Source organism: Phoenix dactylifera, unplaced genomic scaffold (genome assembly GCF_009389715.1).
Source record: "Phoenix dactylifera cultivar Barhee BC4 unplaced genomic scaffold, palm_55x_up_171113_PBpolish2nd_filt_p 001556F, whole genome shotgun sequence".
Lineage (NCBI taxonomy): Eukaryota > Viridiplantae > Streptophyta > Magnoliopsida > Arecales > Arecaceae > Phoenix > Phoenix dactylifera.
The window spans coordinates 49,844-64,134 of NW_024068864.1; the positions used below are offsets into that span (position 1 = coordinate 49,844).

Below are 14,291 nucleotides of genomic sequence, written 5' to 3' on the forward strand. Positions count from 1 at the left end.
TGCCTTTATAATAAGAAAGTTATTGTAGTGTGACTAATGCTCCAACAATGCATGCTTTTCAGCCCCAGCACCTGCAATCCTAATTCATCAGCATCAGTAGGGACCTCTTAAGTTGGTCAGCCCCTCCACCCTAGAAAACCTCTATTATCTTCTGTTGCTTTCTCACAAAATACTGAAGCTAGTGGACTTACTGCATTAAAACTTTTTTCCTTTTTGTTCCTTTTTCTTTTTCTCTGGAAGATTGCAAGATGAAAGTTTCACATGCTGCTAATAGGCAAAGACACCAATGCGAAATTTGAGTTACTGGAACACTTTTATATCAACTTCTAAGATAAGGTAGGGAAACCTTCTCACATAGCAGGCAAAAGCATGGCTGCCAACCCACCTACTCCAAATATCTCCGGCTTCAGCAAATGCATCTTAAATTGGAGGACTATCCTAACAGCTGCTAAAGCAATACAGAACTTCCCCAAATATATGATTAGAAATTAAGCATATCAAAATAATATAGATGCTATAGTAAAATACAGGGTGAGAAGATCTTCAGAGGTTTTAAAGATCATTTAATATGATCAGATTTTCACATATGACGTATTAAAATACAAATTAAAAGAAATAACTGGCGTCCGAAGTCTGATATGAATGTTGAAGGCTCCTACTCTTTGATCCTCTTTTGCTCTCTCTAACACAGAGTGGCTGTATTTTTTATATTTAATGTATTTGGTGTCTGGATCTAAAGCAAGTGGATTCCCATGAACACTGCTAGACAACAGAACATGAATAACTAGACAAAATGGATCTTAAGATCCGACTTTCAAGAAGAGTAATATCTAAAACCTATCAGGACGATCTCTAAATAAGCAGTTCTTTAATATTATTTTTGCCCCCTAAAAATGGGAAACTCCTAGGACCACAAGAGAGCATCCGAATAAGATCAAACTTATGTTTGGAATTTCTAGGGAACAAAAGAAAACATATTGGAACCTTGAGTAAGAAGCTGGAGGAATACTATAAGATAATATTCTTCTAGATTTCATGTGTACAAGTTAAGCCTTTGGACATTAAGCAAAAGGAAAAAGGCAAAAGACATTAATGCAAAACACAACAATTCACATCCTGCAGGTACCAGCACATCCTACAGGTAGTGCACCCCTTCTGATGAGTATGTGGGTGCCTCCAGAACACTTGTTCGCTCATGAACTAGGACATCGCTGCCACCCTGATTGGAACTGGTTGGGACAAACTAGGACACAAGTCAGGTTGTCCAATATTGGCTAGGATAGCTGGAACCAACACAGAAAAGAAGGGAGGAAAAAAAAAGAGCCCACTAGACTCTCTCTAGACGACTCTTGTTTAGGCACAGGAGAGAGGAAAACCGAGAAAGAGAGGAAGGGGACCAAAGGAGAGAAGAAAGAAGAGGAAGAATTTAAACTCCATCACCAACTCAAAAACCCAATTAGGGACCTTAAAACATATAAAACATAAACAAAAAAAACAAATGGTGTCCCAGTACTTTGTTGGGATGCCAACCTTCCAGAGTATTGGATGGGAGTGTCCTGATACCATGCTGATCTAGGACCAAACTGAGATGGGTACCGATACCGGGACTTAAATCCTTGGCAAAGAGCTTCACGCTTTGACCTTAGATAAGTTCAAAAGACAAGGAGGAAGATGAAGGAAAATAAGTGAGACTCCAAAACCACCAATTGTGAAATAGTAGTTTTAAACTAACACTTCAAAAGCTTCCACAAAATGTAATAATCCAAACTAAATTCTACCTTTCCCCAATCTTTATATATACATCTTCTTTAACAAGGTCGAAACAAATTTCTGAAAAGAATTTGAAATGGAAATCAAAGAATCAGTTATCTTAACATTAGATAACATAAACTACCCTGAAACCAATCACAGATTTGAACATGTCACCCACAAACTCCGCCAAGCTATTTGAAGCCCACATCACTACTCAAGTCTTGTATTTGAAAACTCCCAGGGATGAGGCCAAAGTGAACTTTTCAGAACTAAGAGCCTTTGATAATTCAATCATGCTTTCCTCATATCGACTCTGATCAATGCAAGTCTGGAGACATTAGAAAATCTCCTACGAAAGGCTGCCCAGAGGGTATTGTTTGGTAAAGCATTCTTCCCAGATGTTGCAGAAGAATCATAAGCAGCCTTCCTAATTATTATTTGTTTCAGATTGCATACAGCTTTTATATTACGACTTTTGCACTGAATTGTACATATTATTTTAACATGGCCATTAATCTGTTCAAAGCAACACTATTTCACCAGATAAGTGTAATATTAGAAAAATATAGGACTCCTAGTTTGACAATATCCTGTTTTTTAAAATTTTAAGTATAATTCAGGCATGTTGAGTTTATGTTTGTGGTTTAGATAGAGCCAGTAAGCTACTTTTACATATTAACATGCTTGTCCTCAATGTTTCACATAATTCATGTCGGTGCTATTTCTCAATGATCACTTCCTGCTTTTGTTTCCCTGTTGCTTCATGCTCTCTTCTCCCCTCATTGCAACTGTAGATGCAACTAATAAGCCCCACATGTTAGGTCAGCACTGGAACCCAGATGAAGCTTTTTTGGGCTGGCTACCTGTAATTTTTTAATCATTGTCTGACAGTAGAATGCACCTACATGCTTTTTAATCATTGTCTCACATATAAGCCCCCTCCCCGCAAAACCCCCACCCTCAGGACCCAAATTACCTTTAGAAATTAGAAGAGGCTGCTAGAATCAATATCATATTTGGATTCAGGGTAGAACACCTCGATATGTTTATACTTTTTATGCAGATAATTTCTGTATCAAACTCAATGCATAATACAGGTCCACTTGAATAATTATATATTTAGCACATGGTTCGCTGTTTCATATATATGGCAGTGCTTGATATAAATTTGTGAAATAATTATTCATGAAAGTTAGACATCTAGATTTGTAGATTCATTTTTCTTCTTGATTGTATCTTCAGTTATCAATCAGTTTACTAGAATTCATGTACCTGTATCCAAACACAAGTTTTGGATAATGATGATTCACATAAGCCATCATCAAGGTATGAAGATTATAGCTACCACCACAAAAATAATTTTCCATAATTATCTCATGTTACATGAACTCTTCTCCACTCCACATTTAATTATATCCTATAGTTCATCAAAAGAAGTGTTTTTCGGCCTTTCTTACCTGTAACTTTTAACCGAAGTTGTTTTCGTGTTTATGACACGACTTCTAATGCTAGGAATGACAAAGTGTCATAACAATTTATAACCAAGTTTATAGGATCAGTGAACAAAGGGGAAAAAAGTAGTTCAACAAATTTTAGCTCAGTCAAAGATTAAGAGCACCCTACTAGAGCATGACCATTTATCTAGAAATTACCTTGCATAAGATCCTTTTGGATCCTTGAGACCCTTTTAACTCTGCTAACTCTTGTATTATATATTATTTTTATTTATTCAATTCATACCAATTTTAATTTCGCATTGGTAGTGAAATACTGAATAATGTTCCAAAAAATGCTCCTTCAGTCAATAAAATGGAAGCTTACATCTACTCACTTGATGAGTCCTGCCAAAACTGATATCTGGGCCACCTTCAGGAGGTTTTAGAATTTCATGCTCATAGTTGACAGACATGAGACATAATCCATGAGGTGGAGCTGATAATGCAAACTTTGCAAGCTCTCTACGATCCTGAGCAGCTAGGATCTTTGGAACAACATTGGGAGGCAATGCTTCTCTTCCAATTTGAAGTAGCAAAGCTACCTGCAGAAAGATAGCTATGAGGAGATTTCTGATAGGTTACATAGGGAAATAGAAAAGCCACAAACAAGAATATCAAATATCTTAGAATAAGCCCTGAAAAAATAGACATATTATATTAGACCATAGTAACAAATACGAAAGAGAAATATGATTTTTCACATCCCAAGGACAACATATATGGTTAAAGATGATGAGGGATACCTAATGTATGTATGCTTAAAGATGACGAGGGCTCCTGCACTAAAGTGAGATACTAAGAACAAGCCCATTGTCTTTTGTTCCTCAAAGTTTATATACTTAAAATATTACTTTCAAGTTGTAAATGGAGCACGGTTGCACACATAAAGCATAAAGGATGTCAATGACAAACCAAATAATAAGAGATAAGATTGCCACCACACCCCCACCCCCCCACCCCCCCCCAAAAAAAAAAAAAACATTATGTGCATGACCATTATGTGTATGACCACATTACTTAAGAATATTAAGAACATAAAATTGACCGTTAAGAAAAAAACTTTAATTAAGAATATTAAGAGAGCATTATGTGTATGACCACAGTCATTTTTGTTCCCTTATTTTTACAAGAAATGGATTTCCATCAGAGCTAAAATCATGACTGATGAATGTTGAATCTTCAACATTATGATACAAGACATCCCCTCTTTTACAGCTCAATGAAAACACAACTTGCTTCCTAAACTACAAAAAGGAAAATGCCATTTTTTGTTATAAACATGGTTTTAAGTTTTGGCTGAAAGTGATCGCTTTCGATCAAGATTGAATTAAAACCGACTCCTAGTTTCGGATTTCAGTTAGTTTCAGCAGTTTTTGCTTGTGTATGCCAAAACTGACCAGTTTTCATCTAATTTTGGTCAAAGCCACCAAAACTGAACTAAAACTAACTAAAAGCATTCTTTTAAGAATTATTTTGATGTTTACAATTACAATGAGGTCATTTTTTTAATTTATTTAACTACATAGGCTATATAAGATTAGTTTCAATGATTTTTTTCTTTTTCTTGAGTTAAAGGACGAGATAGATAATAAATATAAAGTTGATGGACTGAGATGTCCAATAAAAAGCCCTTATTGTAGCATTTTGCAAAGACTAATTTGGACAACTAAATACAAGACATGTCAAAGATATGGCATCTTTTCTATATAAAATAAATAACGTTCTTTAACTACATAGAGATAATCAAATAGGTACTTAACTTCAAACACATTAGAATTCAATGTAATAAATAAGTTCTAGTAGGAAATAAAGAAAGATTTGAATGCACATGGTACAAAGATGCTTTCAAATTTATAAATAAGATGAACTTGTAAACATTTTAAGTTCAAGAAGAAAAATACATATATCTATACAATATGTTCACAGCAAAAATGGCAATATAATTTCATTCATATGCAAAACTAACTTCAGCCTAAGATTGTCAAGACTACACAAATAAAAAAAAAGAACTATATAATACAAAAAATACTCTAAATGTTATCTAATAACTTTTTGGTTATTTTGTTTTCTTCTTTTTTAGAATATTAGAATTTTTCTCGATTTTTTGGGACAAAACTCCAAAACTTGGAATGCAACTACCAAAACAGAGACTCCACAAGCCCGACAGAGACTGAAACCAAAACTGAGTTTTCAAACCTTGGTTCAAAATCATTTCTATGTATATTCCAACTACTATCTTTATATATTCAACATGAGTGCCAGCTAAAATAAAATGAAGCACCCATATGTGGTTGCCTGTGTTCTCCCGAACTATAGATCTACCATCACCTACTCTCAAAGTTCTCTTCTTCTTTTTTTTTTCTCCAACCAGGGCTCCTTACAGATTTAGTAACTACAAATTGTACATCAAGTGGTTCTTCAACCATTTTTGTCTCAACCACATGCAATGCAGAAGACGAAACCCAAAGTAAGTCCCAAGGAACCATATTTCTAGAACGGATTGTTGAACAGGCCAACTTATCTCTGATAGCTCAAGAAAAGTAACTGATGTCTCTGTTACCTAGACACTTGCATTCAATGCCTAGAATCCATTCAGATATGTACACAAGTCAGATATGGGTCTGACTAACTAATTCAAAAGAATGGAACATGAAACCATCAAGGACATGCATCTCACATTTCCTTAGGATGAAAATGTTCCTCACCTCCTCAAAATCCTTTTCCTTTTATGCCCTTGGCAAAATCTTTAGTGTAGGCATCTAGGTGTAGACTATCAAGTATAGGTCTAACCACATTTTCTATCAATAATCTAACCCAACAAAGCTCCAACCTCATTCTGACTTACCACCTTCCCATTGTTTCTATTCGATCCTTGAGATACTAATAGAATCCTTATATCAGCTACAGTTTGAACGTATTTCATATCTCTATTGGCCCTTCTTTGAATCTCTATCTATTTATTTCAAATGAAGCTCCTGCCTCTAAAAGACCACTTGGTATTCCTTTTCAAAACTCTATCTTCTGTTCCCTTCTATGTTCAGAAGAATGACCAATTCTTCCCTTTTTTGTGCATCCTTATGTCACCAAAAGATTTGCAATTTCCCTTTTTATTGATACCTTCAATACATTGTTCCTTCATTTAGCAACCAAAAGTAGGTATTGCGAGAAGCTTAGAACTTCAATGAGGTAGTAGTGCTAAATTTGCATGAAAACACGAAAGATATCAAGCACATAAGCACAAGATTATCAAAAAAGTTCTACCAAGTACACCTTCCATCTTTTCTGAAACTGAAAAAGGATAGCTGACAAACTAAGATGTTCCAGAAAAAATTTGTAAGTGGATGGACTTACCATGTTTCTCACTTGTCTGTATAAGAAACCAGTTCCTTCAACCTCAAGCTGCAAAACAGCACCCTGAACAACCACCAAATCATGTTTATGTTAAAACAAAATTTATTTTCAGAACACGCATAAACAATGGTGGGCAACAGGGCTTCATAGACAAACAATAAATGGTATCACTAAGTTTCTTCAATGGACACATGAAATACCATTTCATTGATGTCAAAACGAAAGATTTCTTTCACAGGATCTGGCAGGCGGTCATTGTGTGATGCATTTGCAAAAGATGAAAAGTCATGCTTTCCAACGAAATATGCTGCAGCCTCCCTCATAGAGGCAGGATTGAATTTATGAGCACTATGGTAGGCATAAAGAGACAGAAAAGGATCCATAATTGGATTATTATATATCTTGTAGTGATAAGTCTTGCTCTTTGTGGAGAAACGAGCATGAAATTCAGGAAGTGCAGGACTAATTTCCCTAACTCGGATTTCAGGAGGAAGAAGCCCGTTCATTGCAGCATGGAGACTTTGCAAACCATCATAGGTGAAAGGTGTGACAAAGTGTGCAACCTGAAATAAAAGTGGAGTTACATATTTTAGGACTGATAATTTTAAATGATATAATAGAAACTGTAAAATGTTTCAGCAGACTAAAGAACAGCAGTAGATTGATATTTGACATGTGGCTTCCTTTTTAACAAAGTTGGATAACAATAATGAAGTCTGATTAAATGGGTTAGAGATGCCTCACAATTCCTTCCACGTTGGTATAATCATACTGCCTTATTATGCACTACAACAAGCATCAATGAATGTTATGCATTTTCGTAAAATTTGGGCACCACTAATGTAATTGAGGTAATCAAACCTGACCCCAGGCATGAACGCCAGTATCTGTCCTGCTTGCACCAACCAACCGAAGTTCCTTACGGTCTAGCTTTGTGATGCGTATTAACGCACTCTCAATAAGATACTGTATGGTTGGAGGAGACCGCTGATACTGCCAGCCTGAGATGTAACTCCAAAGTTTTACCAGTCAATGGCTGTTTAAACAACAAGCATACCTCAAGCACTGAAAAAGCAAAAAAGCAAGTAGGCATGGGTGATGGTTAAAGGCAAATGAAATTTAGCTCGCTTCTAGAAGCAAATGTCATTCCCTAATCCTAACAAATATATGCCTTAAAGAAGCAAAAACCAAGAAAAGCATGAATAATGGTTCAAAGTGAGGTATAGCTTCTAGGATTTAGTCTCTGGAAGTGACAGATAGTTCCATGATTCTAATATAATATATGGCTTAAGCATTGAACAAGAAAAACAGTAAGGCATTGGTGATGGTTCAAAGGAAATAAAATATAGCTTATAGAATTTAACCTCTGAAAAGTAATGGATTGTTTCCTAATTCAAAGAAAGATGCATCCTAAGAACTGAATGAGCAAAAGGCAAGTAAGCATGAGTGACCATTCAAAAGAAAGTGAGATATAGCACATAGGAGTTAAATCTTGGAGGGGACAGTTTTGTTCCTGTTCTAGCAAAAGACATGCCTTGAGCATGGAACAAGCAGAAGGCAAGTAGGCATAAGTGATGGTCAAAAGGAAAACAGATTGTAGCCTATAGTGATCTTTAGACATGATGCATTGTTCCCTAATTTTAGCAACTAAATGCGTCGACCACTGACAAGAAACAAGTAAGGTATAAGTGACAGTTCAAGAGAATGTGAGATATAGCAAGATAAGATTGAACCTCTGGAAGCAAGGACTGTTCACTAATTCTAGAAAGTGGAGAGAGTCGCTCAAGCAAGAATAATGTATACTACATGCCAGCACAGGTCAAATAAAAAACACTAAGAAAATATTCAAAACAATTGAAGATGTATTTTCAAATACATAACAAACATGAAATAGATCTATCACAAAGAAGCAGTCAATAAAGAACCATTTCACCCAACAAGCACTTTGATCATACAGCTTATTTTTGGTGATTCCAGCAAGCATAGTGCACGCATACCTCTCAAGAAACATCTTGGCTGCAAATTTGGTAGTTATGCCCAGCATTTTTTATAAAATCCACTAGTCACCCAGGAAATATGCTAGATTGCACCCAATCTAATGGGCTGTTCAAGTCTCCTTCCAAAATATAGCATCACAAAAAATAGCAGTGGCATCCACAAGATAACATATGGAAATCGCTTGACTTCGAAACCAAATTCAGGTGTAAGATCTGCATCCACTCTTTTACTGATTGTCCAATTCAACAACCCCTGAAGAAAAGAAATAGACAGCGGTTGATGGGACATTCTCTATTTGCTTATCACTCACACCTAGAGGAAGGCCTAGCGCTGCCCTTCTATTTATCAAATCCTTTAAAGATCATATTTTTCATTCTCCTTTCCTTTCCCTCCTTGTACAATGTCTTTTTTGTTCTACATCCATGTTACGACCAGTATATGCCCCGAGCATCAAAGCCAACATGAAAAACTTTCCTACATTCCAAGCCATTAACTCAAAAGCATAACAAAGTGTACTTCAAATAAGCCATTATCACCTAACCAGAGTCTTCTTGTCCAGCCAACATTTGGCTGACCCTGGTGGAACATGTTCTTTCACGATCCATTTACACCATAAAAATTTTCAAGCTGATGCTGATGATAAAGAAGGCCTTGTGAAGCAAGTTTTCGTGCCTGCTAAGGAAGCAAAGCAAGAAAAGAAACAGCTGATATGTGGAGAGCTTTGGAGAGTTTTTAGAGTTAGAAGGTGGTCCCCCCTAAAATCTTCATAAATGAATGTAGAGAGAATCAAATTTTCATGGGTTGTCCTCCAGTGCATTCAATGCAACAGCTAACTGGAGTTTACCCAGAGCAGGAGGGAGCATCATCCCCAAAAGGAATGACCAATAATAACTTCATGTATAATTTAAGCCTCAAAATTCAACTATTTATGGCATTATTTCTTTAACACCTAGGCTCCAAAAGAATACCTATTTGATGTCTCACCCGATCCACCCTATATTTAGATGTTATCTCTTCATTGTACTCTTTAAGAGTTTGACCACCTACATAGAACATGACCATCAAAATCCTCCAAAAATTCTAATTCTCTCAAACCCAAAATGAAATTCATTTCTGTAGAGTAAACCCCATTGTCACTCTCCATGTCCGCCTTGAAGAAAATGTTGAATATAAGGCTTTCAAAATCCAAACCAGATGCTGCCTTATACTAAGGATCAACACACATTCACCAAATTAATTGAGTGAATTTTCCTATCATCATTTAATCATATGAAATGGAATCTCATATCATTTTTCCTACCCTTTCGTACCCTCATCATATTTGCAAAGAAGAATGATAAGAAAAACAAGGAGCACTATACTTGAAGGGATCAGCTTTTCTACAACAATTTATACACCCATCTTCTAGCTAGCCAGTATCATTTCAATTTCCTCTAACATTAAGTGAAGCACTTAGTCTTCATAGTACAAATGGATGAATAGATAGATTTTAAAGTTTAGATTACACCAATAACTTTCTAGTTTCTACCCACTTAGAATCCCAGAATCCCTCTCAAAACTGTTTCATCACTTAGAATCCCTCCCAAAACTGTTTCATCTACATTTCAATGATCTTGATGTCATATATAAACATAAACTTAACATCACAAAATACAATAGTGACTCCTGGTACTAAATGATGGGAATTATCTGGATTCAAATCAAGCTTCCGCAAAACAGGGCATTCTTATAAGAGAGCAGCGGTAAAATGTTCAAACCCTCGGCCTCCATTCCACTCTGTCTCTTTTCACTTATGCCTAGAAAAAGGCTTATCTTCTATACTCCATTCCTTGACACCTCCACAAAAGATCTGTCATTCTGCTCTCCTTTCCTTCTTTTCTACACTTTAAAATGTCCCTTTTCTGTCCATCTTATACCCCAACAGAAACAGCAAATGAAGATAGTTCCCGCTTGGCAAGCCACCAACTAAATGCATTCATCATACCAAGATACATTTTGTTTCTTTTTTTCTTTTTCTTTGAGAGGTATTACCAAGATGAAGTTCAAGTAAGTCAAGTACCATCTGACCAAATAGATTTGTTATCTCCATGCAAAACATGTCTTAACACTTATTTATGCAGAGCATTATAAATTTTCATGCTGATGATTAATACTCAAGGATAAAACTGAAGAATGGAACCGGTTCTTTGTGTGTATTCTCCAGCATATTTAATGCTACAATATAGACAACCACACGACCATTCACAATGGGACAAGGAAATTAAGATGCCTAAAGCTGAGTACCTCACCGCTTCATCCTCGAAAAGGCCAAATGCCAAAACCAGACTTTAGTGTTAACTAATCCCATGAAGAAAATAAATATAATCTAAGAAAATGCGCCAAGCATACAAATTCTTCGCAAAGCTTCATTTTTAAGAGTTGCAAAAAGAAAGCATGGCATTTTATGTCATGACGGAGGAGTCCAAGATTCAGAAAGCCCACAATCATCAGCTAAGGCAGAAGGACGAGTGGCAACAATTCCATCTCATGAAGTATGACATAAACACTGGACTCCTAACAAAAATCTCAGTTTTAGGAGTTGCAAATAGAAAGTATGCCATTCTATGTCATGAAGTATGACAACAACATTTAAAAAAAACCAAAGATTTTCAGTAAATCATGAAGAACAAATCACGACTCCATCATAACCAAAATTTGGTCTTTTTCAATGGAAAAAATGCAAAATATTTTTCAGTTCCAAACAAAATTTCTTTTTTAAGGACTGCAAGCCGAAAACGTGTCGTTCTATCCAAAATTACCCTACAAGTTTTCAGTAAATTTGAGGGCAATTCGAAGGTGTGGGTTGGGAGAGGGACCTGAGAACTTGGTGCCGTCGTAGGCTATAACTATCCGCCATTTATGAGAACAGGGAAGGGTCAGCTTCGCCGGGTGGTGGTTCTGCTCCTCTCCACCACCCTCCAAACGCTGCTGAAAGGAAAGAGAGAAATTAAGAGCAGAATAGGAAATGGAGGAAAGAAGAGACGAGGGAAGCAGAGGGAGATACCGAAGGGTTTGAGAGAGAGAGGGCGCGAAGAGGAGAAGAAGAGAAGCCAATGGCCGCAAAGCCCATCTCTCCTTGGTCAGGGGTTCCAGGCTTCCAGCAAGGGAAGGGAGCGGGAGAGACTGGAAAAGAAGGTGGGTGGATGATGGCTAAGCCAATTAGCCAAGGGAAGTGAGGTTTGGGTTCTGTGGGCATGAGGTTGGGTCCGAGTTTTAGTAAATCCAGATCCAGACTCATTTGAAATTTCAGGTTTCACGAAAATAATGATTATTGTTTGGTTAAATAAATTTATTTGTTTATTATGATCAAAAATAATGATTATTATTTAGTTTAATAAATTTATTTGTTTATTATGATTAATAGTTTATATTACAATAATAAATAAATGTCTATTATAACATTGTACACCGGTGACAGAGGGTATCCTCATTTGGTATATCAGCATTATTCAAGCTTTGCTCTTGAAGATTAGTAGAGCTGATCAAACGTCAGGTCAAGATAGGCTCTACGGTAAAAATTAGATCCGATAATTATACCAAGCCCATCCAATACATTCGGTATTGATAAATTCATTAATATATAATATAAAATTTTGTTATAGTATATAATAATAAATATATTTAATATATATATTAAATATATTTAATTATCTCGAGTTGAGCTAGGTCAATTTTAAATTTCCCAAGACCTAGTTTTTTTTTGTCCAAACCCATCCCATAGGCCTATTTTTAGTGTCCAAGCTTGCCGAATTTTGAACTGGAATAAGCAGGTCGAGCGGCCAGCTCTAATGATGGGTATCATGAGTCAAGACAATAGCCATCCAAGTCAATTTTCATTTACAAGTTTTTGCATTCATATTGATGAAAGCTCGATAATAATGGTCTATATATGATATGGGATGCCTAGAATCCTATGAATGACATTTCAAATGGTTTGAGTTATCAAGCAATCAAAAAAGCAAATGGTTTTGGTTTTGGTTGAGAATGGACCTAGCTTGGACCGCTTGGATGAGAGCGAGCCTAAATCTATACTAAAGCCAGCCTCTAGATTGCCCATTTCTAGCCTACCTGTATGATAATAAAATTGTCTAGACCTATAATTGGAAATCAAGTGAACCATGTGAATTTTGGTTTACAAGTATGAGCACATGCATTGTCTATGAAAGTGAAATTGACTTCAGTTTACATATTCACTTTCTCAGAGAAGAAATAGGAAAGAGTCTAGTTATCTGATGAAGGAAAGAGGGAACATTGGGGGAAAAACTATGAGGAAAAGATGGATTGAATATGGTGAAAAACTGAGAGAGAGAAAATAATGATTGAATGGGGATGAGATTTTCTTTACCCCTTCCTAAATATCAAAATTTTATTGGTAAAGATAAAAGTGTATAATATTAATTTATGGTAAAAATTTACATATCTCTGTACCTATTAAATGAATAGGAGAGAGAAACCTCGCTCCTTTCTGAAAATTCACCAAAATTTTAAAGAAAATCAGAGAAACTAGTATTCCTATCGCGTTGTCAGAAACTGTGTCATTCTCGATCTTAAAAGGAGTTTTTTGAAATTTGAAATTATGTGCCTATTAAGGAATTTTCAAATATATATAAATAAAAAAAATGCATTGGTTCAAAAGGAAAGAAACCATTTCTTAACTAATTAATATTCCTCTTAACTAAAATCAATTAAAATTCCTCCCCATGTCATTCTCGATTTTAGGAGTTAGATTTTGAAGTTTGAAATTCCCCACCCCACTTGAAGAAATTCCAAATAGATATAAGTGAAAAATATATTGGCATTGGTTAAAAGAAAGAATTTATCATTATTTAACTAATCAAGATTCTTCTTAACTGAAATTAATTAAAAATTCTCTTCTCCATTTCTCTCCGGTGATCTCAAGCTAGTGAGACAAAGAAACGGGCTTTGGTGCGCTCTTAAGCGACATTAGCAAGAAGAAGGTAAAGATTCTCAATCAAATCGATGCAAATAGGATCAAATCAAATCGAGATCCACTTTATTTCTCTTTATGTATTAGAAAATTTGTTTATCGATGGTTTCTTTTATGTTTTTTTTTCTTATCCATCAAACAAGCTGATCCATGAAAATTGAAAGTAGTGCAAGCTCGATGCTGCGAGAGCAGTGGCATTCTTAAGATATGATTCTTGGTTTATTCATAACTTCATTTTAGCCTTTCTTTTTCTTGCCAATGTTTTAAATCTTAAATTTTGGAGAACGGAAATTTGCTAGATAAATTCAATTGCTGAACTTTAGTCTTTTGCTTAATTTTGTTCAAAGACTTTTCTTTTTTGGTTTTTATTTTGGGGATGGGTATTTACTTATATTATTTCCAAGATTTGATTTTTCCCCCTTATCTTGTTCAAAATAATGATCTATTTTGTTTATACTTGGGTGTTTTGTTTAAATTTATTTTCAAGATTTAATTTTTTTGATTTTCTTGCATAAAAAGAAAATGATATCTTCGATTTTGGGGCATGCGCGATGGTTAGTTGGGCATTTGCAGTCGAACAAGAGTTATAAGGCAACAAGCATAGGCACCTCACTTACTATTCACCTCATCCAGATCTATCTCTTTCTCAAGCTAACTGGAATAACATTTATTGTTACATATGATACAACTATTTGTTTACATAATTT

At 35.5% G+C, this 14,291-nt stretch overlaps 1 protein-coding gene across 3 annotated transcripts; it reads right to left on the reverse strand.

The window, feature by feature from the left end:
* Positions 1–11,768, reverse strand: LOC103720047 (tRNA pseudouridine synthase A 1). 3 transcript variants are annotated; one of them, XM_026809586.2, is made up of 7 exons: positions 11,641–11,768; positions 11,453–11,564; positions 7,461–7,600; positions 6,800–7,162; positions 6,600–6,662; positions 3,574–3,790; positions 1–71 (listed from the first exon to the last, which is right to left on the reverse strand). In XM_026809586.2, exons 1-7 carry the CDS (start codon positions 11,704–11,706, stop codon positions 34–36), a joined length of 999 nt encoding a protein of 332 aa, XP_026665387.2. In that variant the 5' UTR covers positions 11,707–11,768; the 3' UTR covers positions 1–33. The 3 variants fall into 3 exon arrangements, with proteins under 3 accessions (XP_026665387.2, XP_008807793.3, XP_026665388.2); XM_008809571.4 differs by having other exon boundaries at positions 4–71; positions 11,453–11,561; positions 11,641–11,767; XM_026809587.2 differs by lacking the exon at positions 1–71 and having other exon boundaries at positions 3,438–3,790; positions 11,641–11,766.
* Between the last annotated feature and the right edge of the window lie 2,523 nt (positions 11,769–14,291).